At 37.4% G+C, this 12,999-nt stretch overlaps 1 protein-coding gene across 1 annotated transcript in view; it reads right to left on the bottom strand.

Moving 5' to 3' along the window:
- The window catches only part of SPTA1 (spectrin alpha, erythrocytic 1), a 66,152-nt gene that overhangs the window by 39,825 nt on the left and 13,328 nt on the right, over positions 1 to 12,999 (bottom strand). Inside the window, exons 11-18 of the mRNA XM_003795381.1 lie at positions 12,774 to 12,911; positions 12,111 to 12,221; positions 10,470 to 10,547; positions 10,171 to 10,326; positions 7,952 to 8,156; positions 6,335 to 6,516; positions 3,530 to 3,773; positions 1,874 to 1,998 (exon numbers count right to left, since the gene is read on the bottom strand). Of these exons, the coding sequence (XP_003795429.1) occupies positions 1,874 to 1,998; positions 3,530 to 3,773; positions 6,335 to 6,516; positions 7,952 to 8,156; positions 10,171 to 10,326; positions 10,470 to 10,547; positions 12,111 to 12,221; positions 12,774 to 12,911 (1,239 nt within the window). The remainder of the gene's footprint in view (positions 1 to 1,873; positions 1,999 to 3,529; positions 3,774 to 6,334; positions 6,517 to 7,951; positions 8,157 to 10,170; positions 10,327 to 10,469; positions 10,548 to 12,110; positions 12,222 to 12,773; positions 12,912 to 12,999) is intronic.

The following is a 12,999-nucleotide window of genomic DNA, read 5'->3' as shown; positions in this document are numbered from 1 at the left end:
TGTAGAGTTTATAATATATATAAACTTAAAATGTTTGATACTAATAGCACCAAGGAACAGAAGTACATGTTTGAAGATCTTATATTGCACATGAAATAGTATGATATAATTTGAGGTTAGATTTATCTTTTAATTAGTAAAGCATTGGCTCTTAAATTTTTGCTGTCAGAATCCCTTCACAATTTTAAACATTATTGAGGACACCCCAATTGATAGTTACCATATCAGAAATCAAAACAAAAACTTTCCTAAAAAAAGAATATACAAGTATGTATTCCACTAGACATTAGAGCAATGATATTATTATACATCTGTAGTCTCTAAAAAATTCCACTATATCTGGGGAGTGCCTGTGGCTCAAAGGAGTAGGGTGCTGGCCCCATATACAGGAGGTGGTGGGTTCAAACCCTGCCCTGGCCAAAAACTGCAAAAAAAAAAAAAAAAAATTCCACTATATGCTCATAAAATAATGAATATTTTAAAAAGTCTTAGCATTATTTTGAAAATATTTTGATTTTGTGCACACACTGAAAGTGTCTTAGACACTCCAAAATGACCTGAAACTACAATGGGAAAATTGCTACACTGGAATAAATACATACACACATATCTCAAACAGAACTGTAGCTAGTAGGCTAATACAGAGATAAGATGGAAATCATATAACAAATACACAGTTGGTCTAGGAAAGACAGAAAGTGATGGGTAAAGAGAAAACAAATAGCAAGATGCTAGATTTAAAATCAGCAATATTGATAACTACACTAAGTGTAAATAGTTTAAACACTCCATTTAAAAGTAAGAGATTACCAGATTGGATAAAATAAAAGCGGGCCTAATTGTATGCTGCCTGTAAGAAATCTACTTCAAATATTTAAAAAGAAAACAAACACAAGCAAAAGGATGGAGAAATAAATACCATGCAGAAACTAATCAGAAAGATATACTAATATTACACTAAATAAACATTAGAACAAAGACTATCCCAGAAATAAAGATAATTATTTCATAATAAATATCAAAAAAGATTTAACTTAATCAAAAATAACAATCCTACATGCATATGTACATAATAGTAGAACTTTAAAATACATGAAACAAAAAAAAATTAGAATTGAAAGAAATAGACGAAATCCACAACTACAGTCAGAAATTTCAAGGAGAAAAAAAAAGTTAAACTGCTCTAGTAACACAGGAATGCTAAATATACATTTATCAGTTTGACTAACTCAGTTGAGACCTAAACTTTTGTTCAGCATATGGAATTCTAATTTACATTTTTGAAAACTGGCTGTTAATTATCTAGCAGCCATCAACAGAAGGAAATCCTGATATGCTCTGCATTGCTTATATCACCCCTGGCCTGTGATGTTCAGTTTTAAGTGTCATATTTAAGCAGTAGGGATTCCTGAATATAGAAGACTAAGATGAGAAGAGACATGGAAACTATATAAAGCGATAAATGTAAAGAAATGGCACTATTCACCATAAACACAATAAGACACTTCCAATCTAAGATCTACCTTCACAGCTCTGAAAACTTCTACCTGGGAAAGGGACCTGATCTGTTTTTACAGGGCTTTGGAACTATCCTCTGTAAATTCCACAACTTTTACAAAGAATCATATTGATGATTTAGGGTAAAACATTTTATTTCTATAATTTTGGCTTTATAAAATATAGAATACTGGCTCACAAGATTGGCAGATTCTTATTAGAATATACAAGCAAAGTTATATACACATTTATCAGAAATGCCCCAAGAGGATTATGAAGGAAAATGAATCAGTTATTTTTAAATCTTTAAACCCTAAGATTGTGCAAACTTTTTGTGTCAGAATGATTTTGGGCCAACTTGGTACGAATCATACACACCTTCCTCTACCATTTTGTTTCCCCTCTCTGTTATTGCCTGGATGCGTGGCTCATGGCTGGCAATGTCTGCCAGGATGACTTCATGCCTGTTGAGAAGATTCTTGGAGGCAATCAGGTCCTTTCCTACAGACAAAAGAAATTTCAGTGTTTGAAATTATCCTGGTGTGTGGAAGTACTGTGCCTCCATTTTTTACAACTCTTGGATCTAAAGATTCTTCCTCCAATTGTAATCATTGAGTTGGTTTAAGTTTATAATATCTGTGTTAACTTTATCCATCTTTGTTATTCCCCTTGCCTGTTTGTACTGAGAAAATTTAATTCATTATTATACAAAGAAAATGGAAAAATCACTATTTTTGTTGGAAGAACGACAGAAATGCAAGTAAATTCTTAGCTTATCCGTCTTATATTATGCAACCAATTTTCTTCTGGTACATTTTGGTATACAAGGCAGGATCCTTCACTTGTAAATTTCTACATGTTTCACAAAGTTATTAAATCCTCTAAATGTAAGGTTTTTTTCACTGTGAAAAAGGCACAATGGCTCATGCCTGTAATGCTAGCCCTCTGGGAGGCAAGTAGATTACTTGAGATCAGGAGTTCCAGCCCAGCCTGAGCAAAAACTAGACCTTGTCTTTATCTAAAAATAGACAATTTAGTGAGTCATAGTGTCAGGTGCCTATAATCCCAGCTACTTGGGAGGTTGATGCAAAAAAATTGGTCAAGCCCAAGAGTTTGAGGTTGCTATGAGCCCTAGCACTCTACCCAAGGCAACTGCGCAAGACTCTGTCTCAAAAAAAAAAAAGGCACAAAAGTACCAATTTGATGACTTATTTGTAATGATTAGACATAACTTATTAATAACTTCACTTATTCCCTATCTTTAAAAAACATACAATAAATATGTAGATTTTCTCCATCTTCTAAGATCTCTAATTCCTGCTGTCTGCTTCATTTCCCCTCTGTCCTAACCATGCTTGCTTCCTTCCAAACCTTCTTTCTCAATACTTCCCATTTAAAATCTCTCTCTAGAAATTCTCTATGCCTTTTCGATGAGCCTCAGGTTTTTCTCTTGTAGGTAGTTTTTTCAGACTAACCCTTCCATTGTCTGCACTATCCAGCCCCCGCGACGCTCCCAGATACATCTGGAGCACCCCATTTATGCACACTGTTTTCTATGCCTCCATGTAAATGTCTCAGTACTGACACTGATAAACTGATACTCTTCAAATGAAAAGCTGTACCTTGTCTGCCACTTTACCCCTTTTATTCTTATAATAAATAGCATATAGTTTATAAATGGCAGCTACCAACAACCTAGACAGAAACATTTTATGTCTCAAACATTAACCATACCTGCTCAGCAAAGGACCTTTACAATAACATAAGTTTCAGAGCAAGCAGCATAAAGCTGAGAACTTCCCAGAGGTCTTAAATTCGTGGCATTGCTCATGTCTAGTTTTAGGAGGTGACATTTTTAGTATATATTTTTAAAATCTTTTTAAGGGGGATTAGACAAATTTTCATGAGTCTGGAAATTTGGGGAAAAACATAATAGAAAATTTTCCAGCCCCTTTTTATTATATCCTAGGTCTCAAGCCCTCTCCAGACTGTGGTTCCTCCTCATGGCTCAGACTGCTCAGGTTATACTAACCAAGGTAGGTGGATGCTGCTGAGGGTTCAGTTTCTTGGATCCAGGCCTCCTCATCCTCAGTGTCTCTACAGATCTGCTGCAGATGGAGTAGGTCAATGAGCTTCTTTTTCCGGGTGGCCAGTGGCTCTTTCAGAGTCTCAAACCGGGACACCAAGGACTCCTGCCTTGACCGTATGTCCCCAGAATCAGGGTGGTCTATTTCTTCAAAATATGCAGCCAGGTCTGTGAGGGTGTCCACCTGATCCTAAGGGAAAGAGAATGGGTATCAGGACATTCTATCGCTTAGTGCGAAGTGACGGCAATTTGGTATGGAGGGAAGGGGGCCTGGGAAAATCAGTCCCCATAGGTACTGTGTTAGGAACCCTGTCTAAGTCAGTGAAACAGGATGGGAGGGGTTGCTGCAGGGAGGACCACCTCATTCAACTGGCGACTATTTGTAGCAAAGCAGTTCTCAAAACACATTTTAGAAAGGTCAAAATATTTGTAGAATGCTCTAAGGAAATCAGAAAAATCAGAACTGCAGAGCTTTAATTAGGAGTATTGATAAACATGGGCCTGAAGAAAAGGAGTGGGAAGCTTTTTCACCTCAGCTTCCCTTCCATATTATTTCTCTCTCTTTAAAATGAGATGGAACTGTAAATAAATGGAAACTTCTCAGGCTTAAGGTTGTTGCACAGCAGAAATAATACTTGCATGATGAAACATGTTAAACAAACCTCAGGATCTTAAAAAGAGAAATGTAAAGGCATTGCCGGGGTAACTACCTAGTTTTCTCCATTTGGGCCATATCTGAGAAGGAAGGGATTCAAAACAGAATTCTGAAGAATCATTCTGGAAATATAATTTCTGTTGCACATCTATGTGTTAAAATAGATATAAGAGATACATTCCATCTTTCAGTGAGGTCAACTCTAACTGCCTGCCTGGCAGAAATCCAGTACTCAGAATTTTTGATTGCCTGTTTTGCTTGGGCTTTTAGGGGGCAGGGGTGGTAATACGAGTAGTTCTTCAAGTAGTGTAGGAGCATTAGATATTTAACTTTTTCTAGTTTGCCATCTGGTGCTCAATCTATAAAGAGTTTGATCAATCTCTCCTCAGATTGGGGAAAAAATGTCTATCAATAGCTTCTTAAAACATATACTTAGCTTTAAGAATTAAAGAATTAAAATTAAAATCTCCCACTAGCCAACTCTTCTCATTTCTTAGGACACTGGAAAACATCACCGCATAACAGAGTGATTTCCGAACATAACCATTCTCATTATTATTATGGATCCACTACACTCTTTGAAAACCTCTGAAGTAGTGCAAGGTGCTACAGGCTGGGGCCAGAGAAGACGTGGCTTTTTCTCCTTGTCTGACAGTCTGTTGCCATTTGATCTAGACAAAGTTCTTTCACCTGTTTTGATCTTAGTTTCCTCATCTATATAATGAAGACTTGGGGCTAGAATAGTCTCAACCTTCCTAATGCTGTGACCCTTTAATACAGTTCCTCATGTTGCTCCTATCAACGAAAATAGTTTTATGGTTGGGGGTCACCACAACATGAGGTACTGTATTAAATGTTCGCTGTATTAGGAAGGTTGAGAACCACTGGACTAGAGGATAGTCTCCAACTTTAACATTCTATATCTAAAATTTCCTTTGCAAGTATCATCTGTTAGGCTCTGCTCCCACTAGGAGAACCTGCGCCTAGACATCAGGGGCCCTATCTTTCCCAAATGGAAACATGTACTCCTATTTCTTAATTGATTATATGCACGGTTCATCTTCCTCAAAATGTCCTTTCTTCTCTTCTTTAAATAAAAAAGTAAACAAATCTTATCTTTTCCTCCTTTGAAACTGTTCCTACAAACAGATTTCAAAGCCTTCTTTTTATGATTTTCCTACCTGCAGGATTTGGACTTATTTAAAGCCCCATGAATCAATTTCTAAAAGTATATAAGTGACTTTTTTTCCTGTTTTCTGTAGGTTATTCTGTCTTTCACATTTAATTCAGAGTGACCAAGAAGCAGACAACATAAAAGTGTGTTTTAACTAGACAATTGGTGGAACTTTCAAGGAAACAGCAGAGTCATTTTTAAATACAAGGTAGGATTCTTGGCATGAGAAATTGTGTCACTGGGAGTGGATTTCCACTGAATTCTTCCAAAACTCACATACAGGATTCATGATCTAGAAACTTAGTGGATAGATTTCTTTTAAATGACAACCTGATGGGATGCTGGTGGACATGTTCCTGAAACTAGGAGCTTAGACTTCTGTCTCATAGTCCTGCCCTGTTGCTCGTTTTCTCGGTAACATTGGGGAAGTTGTTTTCTTTCTATGGGTTTCAATTTTCTTTAAAAAAATGGTAAGATTCAAAATAGAGTATTTTCAAACTTCGAATCACAAAATACACCTATCAGAACAGGAAAAGGCAATTTTATCTCCAGCCCTTATTTTACAGATGAGGATACTGAGAAATAAAAAGGTAAAATGGACCTATCAAAGAACACAAAACTAAAAAGTGACACCCTTATACATAAAACTCAGATTTCTGGATTGAGAGAAGAGTGTTAGGTTTAGAAGAGGCACCCAGGTCTTAGGCTGCCCACAGAGTTCTGACAAAAGACCCCGAGCACTCAGGTCTCCTGGTGAGAGTGGAGGAGACACTAGGAAGAGGCAGTGGACCAGCTGAAAATTAAAAAAAAATAAAAAAACTTTTACCTTTCGTCCTTTGTTCCCTTAATAAAAATTACTTATCAGGGGTGTGCACAGAACACTTAGGATTGCCTACAATTGGCCAAAAAGCTAACAGCAAACCTGGCGAGAAGCCACATCCGCCTCCAGGAGGTTGTGCTTCCTTAGTCTGTTCTGCACGTCAGCCAGGCCTTTCCCGTAGTCCTCGGAGGTGACCTGCCACCCCACTTCCTCCAGCCAGCGCTGCAAGTCTTCTGCATTGTTTTCAAATTGCAGCTGCTTGTTAGCTTCGTGCAACTGGGTCCCTGAGAGAAGACATTCGGCACAAGACGTTAAGTATCGTAACTGCCCCATCCACACTGCAATCTACTTTCCCTCAAATTAGGAAGCAACATAATATTTTGACACTACAAAGAGAAAAATAGAACCTCTCGCACTTGGTTATATTAAAAGTCCATTTAAATTTGTAGAATTCCAATGGTAAAATTGCTTTTGAATATAAAAATATTCTCAAAACAAAAATAAACAATAAATTATATTCCCTGGTGAGGTTATAGTTCTGCTGTGTCAGATTTTAACTATCTTTGGTGTTTTCATATATTACTTTTTACTCACTATTCAGAGCTCTTTTTCAAAGGAATTCAAACCCAACATTCTCCTTTTTACAGGAAGCATATTACGTAATACTGATTCAGTTTGAAATTTTGAAGTTTCTTTTTATAAATGTCTTTTACCGAATTTTGCTATCCTGCCCATAGTGTCTGTCTTTCATTACAAACCATGCCCCATAATTTTCTTTTCCAGAAAATTTATTGTTCATATTCTGTTTGCCTAAATTCTTTACCATATGCTATATAACCTTAGAGCAATTAGTTGCGTTGCTTCTGCAAAGCAGTTATTGTGTCTCCTGATGAGAAGTGGTTGTGACAGCTTATTGTTATAGCCAACCTGCATTTTTGTTTTCCTAAACCAAAAATCAGAATGACATCCAAAAAAAATAAGTGTGACACATCATTTCTATAACCAGGGCAGAATCATGTTCCTAGGTTGACATCCATAACGAGGGGCACATTGACAGAGAAAACTCACATCTGGTTAATTGCCAACAATTGATTAATTTTATAGAGTTAGAGCTGAGGCAAAATGTAAGTAGGGGCTATTCAAGAAGACGTGGGAATTTTTTTTTTAATTTTATGAGCTGTGAGATGTGGGGATTTTTAAAAAAGTTTCCGCAGAGGCTGAACATGTTCAGGTAGATGAAAAAAAAACGTGATCAAGATCTATAAGAATTAGATATTGTAGGAATATCACAAGTGACGCCAACAATCTTGTAATGTTTAATTTAATCACCCAAGCCATACTGTCTTGTCTAGTTTATAGAACCAATATTTGTGCACTACATTTAGGTACATTGCCAACACTGCATTTATAATTCATGAAGATACGTTCAAGGGAAAGAAAAAAAAGTAAAAAAGAAAAGTGAAGCGAACAAAGGTAATTTCAGACCCCATCAAAAGAACCTCTATATTTATGAAGAAAACAGAAAATCATGTTAAACTATAGTGTGATAAGTTGAAGGTGGACTTTATAAACTTGTGTACCATCAAAAGGAAGACACAAGGAAACAAACGGGCAGCATCCTTTCTCATAGAGGTCACCAGATAAATTTGTGGTAGGAAGGTAAGTGTGGAGGGTTTCAAATGTAAGAACTGGCCTTTCCCCAAGACCCCTGCTTCTTACCTTTCTGTGCTGTAGCCTCTAACAGCTCCTTCCAGAGGCTGGCTACTTCATGCAGACGAGTGGCCACATTGTCAGCGGCATAGTGGCCACCCTCAATCATCTCCTGGCCGGTTTTCTCTAAGTCATGGAGAAGGATCTCATTAGCTGCCAGTTCCTCTTCAAAGACTTGCTGCTTTTGAACCCTGCTCTTCAAGTTCTGTGTATCCTAAGAAAGATAGGGGGGAGAAGAAAACATTACTAGAAGAGTGAGAGGAAGAAATTTTAAGGATAAGGGGTTATTTCACACTATAAATCTTGCTCTACTAAGAAGAGGATCCCAGGAAGAATTGCACTAGTCCAGTACTCAGAAAACTCCCATGACCCATCTCTTCACCTACACGTGGCAGATACGGCTACCTCATGCAGAATTTATTTGCACTGAGCCTGGATACTGCCTGAAGATCACTTTGAATAAAATACCCCATGCACGCATTAACCCTCAATGGGAGCTATCATGAGAGGTGAAAATTATTTTCCTTCACTTTCCAAGTACATGGGTCGTCAATTCATTTGCCCCATATTTATTCAAGATACCCTGTAGCAAAATTTCTTTAGAGAATCCAAACATGTGCCATCTAGTTATGCAGCCCTAAAGAAAGATGGAGACTTTACCTCCTTCATGTTTACATGGATGGAGCTGGAGCATATTCTTCTTAGCAAAGTATCTCAAGAATGGAAGATAAAGTATCCAATGTACTCAGCCTTAATATGAAACTAATTCATAGCTTTCATCTGAAAGCTATAGCCCAATTATAGCCCAAGAATATGGGGAAAGGAGGGGTGGGGAGGAGGGAGGATGGGTGGAGAGAGGATAATTGGTGAGACCACACGTATGGTCCATCTTACAAGGGTACATGTGCATCTTTCTAAATATAGAATATAAATGTCTTAACCCAATAACTAAGAAAAATGCCACGAAGGCTATGTTAAACAGTTTGGTGAAAATATTTCAGATTACATATAAAACCAGTACACTGTACCCCATGACTGCATTAATGTACACAGCTATGATTTAATAAAAAAAAAATTTAAAAAAGATATTCATAGATCTATCAAGATATAAGAACAAAAGGATCAGAAGAACATATTTAAGACTAAATAATATTTAGGAAAGTAAAGAGACACTGGCCTAGAAATCTAAAGAATAATTCTAGGCCTGATAGCAAATGTCAAAGTTTGTGAGTATATATGTGTACACATAATATTTTATATTATACAAATTTTTTTTTTGAGACAGAGTCTCAAGCTGTCTCCCTGGGTAGAGTGCTGTGTTGTCACAGCTCACAGCAACCTCAAATTGTTGGGCTTAAACGATTTTCTTGCCTCAAATTCCCAAGTAGCTGGGACTATAGGTGCCCGCCACAATGCCCAGCTATTTTTTGCTTTTACTTATCATTGTTGTTTGGCAGGTCCGGGCTGGATTCAAACCCGCCAGCTCTGGTATACATGTCTGGTGCCCTTGAGCTATAGGCACTGAGCCTATATAACATTTTTGAATGCCAAATATATGTTCAGTATGACTCCAAGAAAGAGAAATCTATAGCTCAGAGATAATTCGGGGATTTCCATAGTCACACAAACTAAAGTAAGAATTTAAGCCCAGGTTTACCTTCTCCAGAGTTCATGTTTCTAACCTTTATGTTAAACCATCTTCTAAATAACTGGATCTCTTTGGCCAATTTACTTACCAATCTAGATTCTGGTTCCCTCATTTATAAAATAAGGGATGTTGTTTTCCAACCCCCAACTGTATCTCTATATTATATCAAACTTTTAGGATACTTTTGAATTCTTGGTAGCTTTTCAAAACTTTGAATATATTGCTGAAATAAGACACAATATTTTCCTACTTTATGAGGTTAAAGGGGAGCAGATGACCTGATACAGGGAGAACAGCAGCTACAAAAGATCATCCCTATCCTTCCTCCACTCTGTTAAGGATCACTGGAAGTTGTGCCAGAGGAAAGGGCTGATGAACAGCAGGGTATAGGGAAACCAGAATCTGGATTTGTAACTGGATATATACTCTTAGGGGAGTCATTGCCCTCTTTTCAGCCCCTGTTTCTTCGTCTATAAAATGTAGATCCCAGCTGAACACTGAAGTCCATTTGTCTCCAAGACTGTAATTTCACGTAACTAACTCCTGATACACATATCCAGTGCATGAAAATCCTGCCTACCTTGTAATCCTCATCATCTGCCAACTTTTTCTTTTTGTTGATCCAGTTCTTTAGATCATCTGAATCCTGATACAATTGTTGCAAAAGCAAAGAATCCTTCAGCAATCTGCGTCGAATGGCAGCCCTCTCACGCAGAGCGTCCCGCCGGGCCAGTAGCTGCAAAAACCATGAGCAAACTCACTGTTAGCAAAACCAGTTATGGGCACGTGAGATTCCATGCCCACTTGGTCAGCGTGCCCCCAACAGTTTCTCCGACCCCTGTGCACAGGCAGGCAGAAGCTCTGGGCCCTTGGACATACCCCATCACGGATAGCAGCGATGTTCTTTGAATCATAATGATCATCGTCAATCAATTTGGTTGCAGTCTTGTCTAATGTCTGAAAAAGAAATACAGTGGTTTTTCGCCCTTGGCCCCTGAGTAAGTGGTCAGAATTGGGATGCCTGTTTAAAGGCGAAGCATGACAACATTGGAGGGAACAAGTTGGAAGGTCAGAAGATCAAAGTCCTCATTCAGATTTCTGTTATAAATTAATTGCATTTCAAAATCTACCTAAAGGATATCAATCATGTCCTCTGTGCCACAATATATAACAGGCTATATTAAATGAGTTCATATGTCCCTACAAGATAAATATTTGATCTAATCTTAACTGCCAAGAGGAAGCACTATTAACAATACAGTCATGTCCAGTCGCACAAGTCTATTTTTCCATCTGTCTACTTATCCATCTATTCTTTTATGATATATATATCTGTATCTATATCTATATTTATATCTCCAGCAATGTGGGCAGAGGAAGAAGAAATTGTAGAGGCAAATATATATATATTTGTGTATATATATTATATATATCCCAAAATTATATATATAATTATGTATAAGTTATATATATGTCCCAAAATTATATATAATATAAATTATATATACATTTATATACATTTTATATAAATTATATATAAATTTATATATATTTGTGTGTGTATATATACATATATCCCAAAATAGCTTCGAATTAACTGGAATAGGAAAATAATCTAAAATAAACAATAGCACTTCATATACAATAAATTATTTTATAGTGTTAGCCTTTATCCAATAAGATTAAGCAGAAAGAACATGAATATGGATCAACAATGGAAAATAGTAAGCTCCAAATTGATTGAAGGTTAAGAAGACTTGGAATTTTTGTTGTTGCTTTGGGGGTGTTGATGGCATGTTTGTGCATGTGGGGAGGGGAAGTTAAGGTCAGCACCATCCTAGGACACAGCCAAAGACATCCAATATGCTGGACCCATGAAGTTGTCCTCACATTCCTCTGAGTCCTGCTTCTATATTGACAGGCTTTCTGGACACTGTAAATTGAGGTTAATAGGAAAACAGTGTAGCAGTTTAGATAAGAAACACAAAGATGTAGATATGCTATTAAGGAAAATATGTTCAAAGGAAAAGAATAGATATTACTTACATAGGCAGATATTACTAGAGAAGAAAAACTATAGTAAGATATTACTAGAGAGGAAAAAGCAATTAAAATATAATCATGCACTGAATCAGGAAAAAAATGACTTGCCATCTCAGAAAACTTTCCAAATATGCTTTGTAGAATAAGAAGTATATTAGTAAAAATAGGTGTGATTCTTTTATTAGATGTTTTAATTGTTTTCTTTTTCTTTTAAAGGTAAGTAGGAGGTACCTTTCACACTATATCAACATTTTACATGTTTAGAAAATTAAATCAAAGAGTTTAAAAACACAAAGAAATACTACTAAGAATAAAACAAGGAGGTAACTTAATTAAGAATAATCCTCATGCTATGTTCAGTAGTTCTAAGAGTGATTTTTCTTTCCTTCCTTCTTTTTTCTGTACAAAGGCCCAGGGATTGTCTGAGGTGACCTGAACAGCAGAAGGACAGTGCTCAGCCCAGGGCCCATTTCTTACTGTAATCTTCTCTTCTTGGGCAGTAAAGGCTTCCTCAAAGTCATCGTGCTTCTGGAGAAGGGCCTCCACACTGCCCAGTGAGTTTCCCAGATCCTCATTTTCCAGGAAGGCCTGTAGAGGACAGAAAGGCACATGCCAGCTGTGCTTCATGAGGGAAGAACATTCCTTGGAATATGTCTGAGACAAGGAGGAAGGAGGGAGAGAAGATGGCTGGAAAAAATGCAAGAATTAGCCCAAACCAGGCAGTCGGTAGAGACTAGCCTCAAACAGTAGGAGCTTCAGGCCTCCCTCCTGATGTTCTCACACAATTTTCTTACCTGTTTCTGAGTCTGTCCACATGGAATTTCTCCACTCAAACTAGTCACAATTTTCTCTTCTTGACCCCCCATCAATTTGATATTCATTTTGCCTTCTGTTCAGTTACGGTTCAGTTAAACCTTCTCTGCTATGTATTTAAGTATTTTTATATGTATTTTTCCATGAGGGAATTGTAGGAGCCATACAGAAAGGGCCTATCATTTGTTCTTTGGATAATTTTGTAGTTCCTGGGACAAATACTGGCCCATAGAAGTGGTTGTGAGGGTGCTCATAGTAGTCATGGGGTGTAAGTGTGGGGTAGAAGAAATGATTCCTTGAGGCTGGCTGGAACCCTCCCGCTCTTACCTCTTGTCTACTCATCCAGCTGTCCACTTGTTCGCTGTCTCTGTAGAACAGGTGCAAGTCCAAGCATTGCTCATACTGATGCTGACGCCTGTCCCACAGTTCCAGCAGGGCGGCCCAGTTGTTGGCAAGTATTGCCATCTACGGAAGGGAGAAGACAATGGATCAGAAAGGTCACTGAGGTTACTCTGTGTTAATGGAGCATCTAATAAACACAAAGCCATTTGAA

The sequence above is a fragment of the Otolemur garnettii genome, unplaced genomic scaffold, assembly GCF_000181295.1.
Source record: "Otolemur garnettii isolate 467f Iridium unplaced genomic scaffold, OtoGar3 scaffold00091, whole genome shotgun sequence".
NCBI lineage: Eukaryota > Metazoa > Chordata > Mammalia > Primates > Galagidae > Otolemur > Otolemur garnettii.
This window is presented reverse-complemented; position numbering and strand designations above follow the sequence as displayed.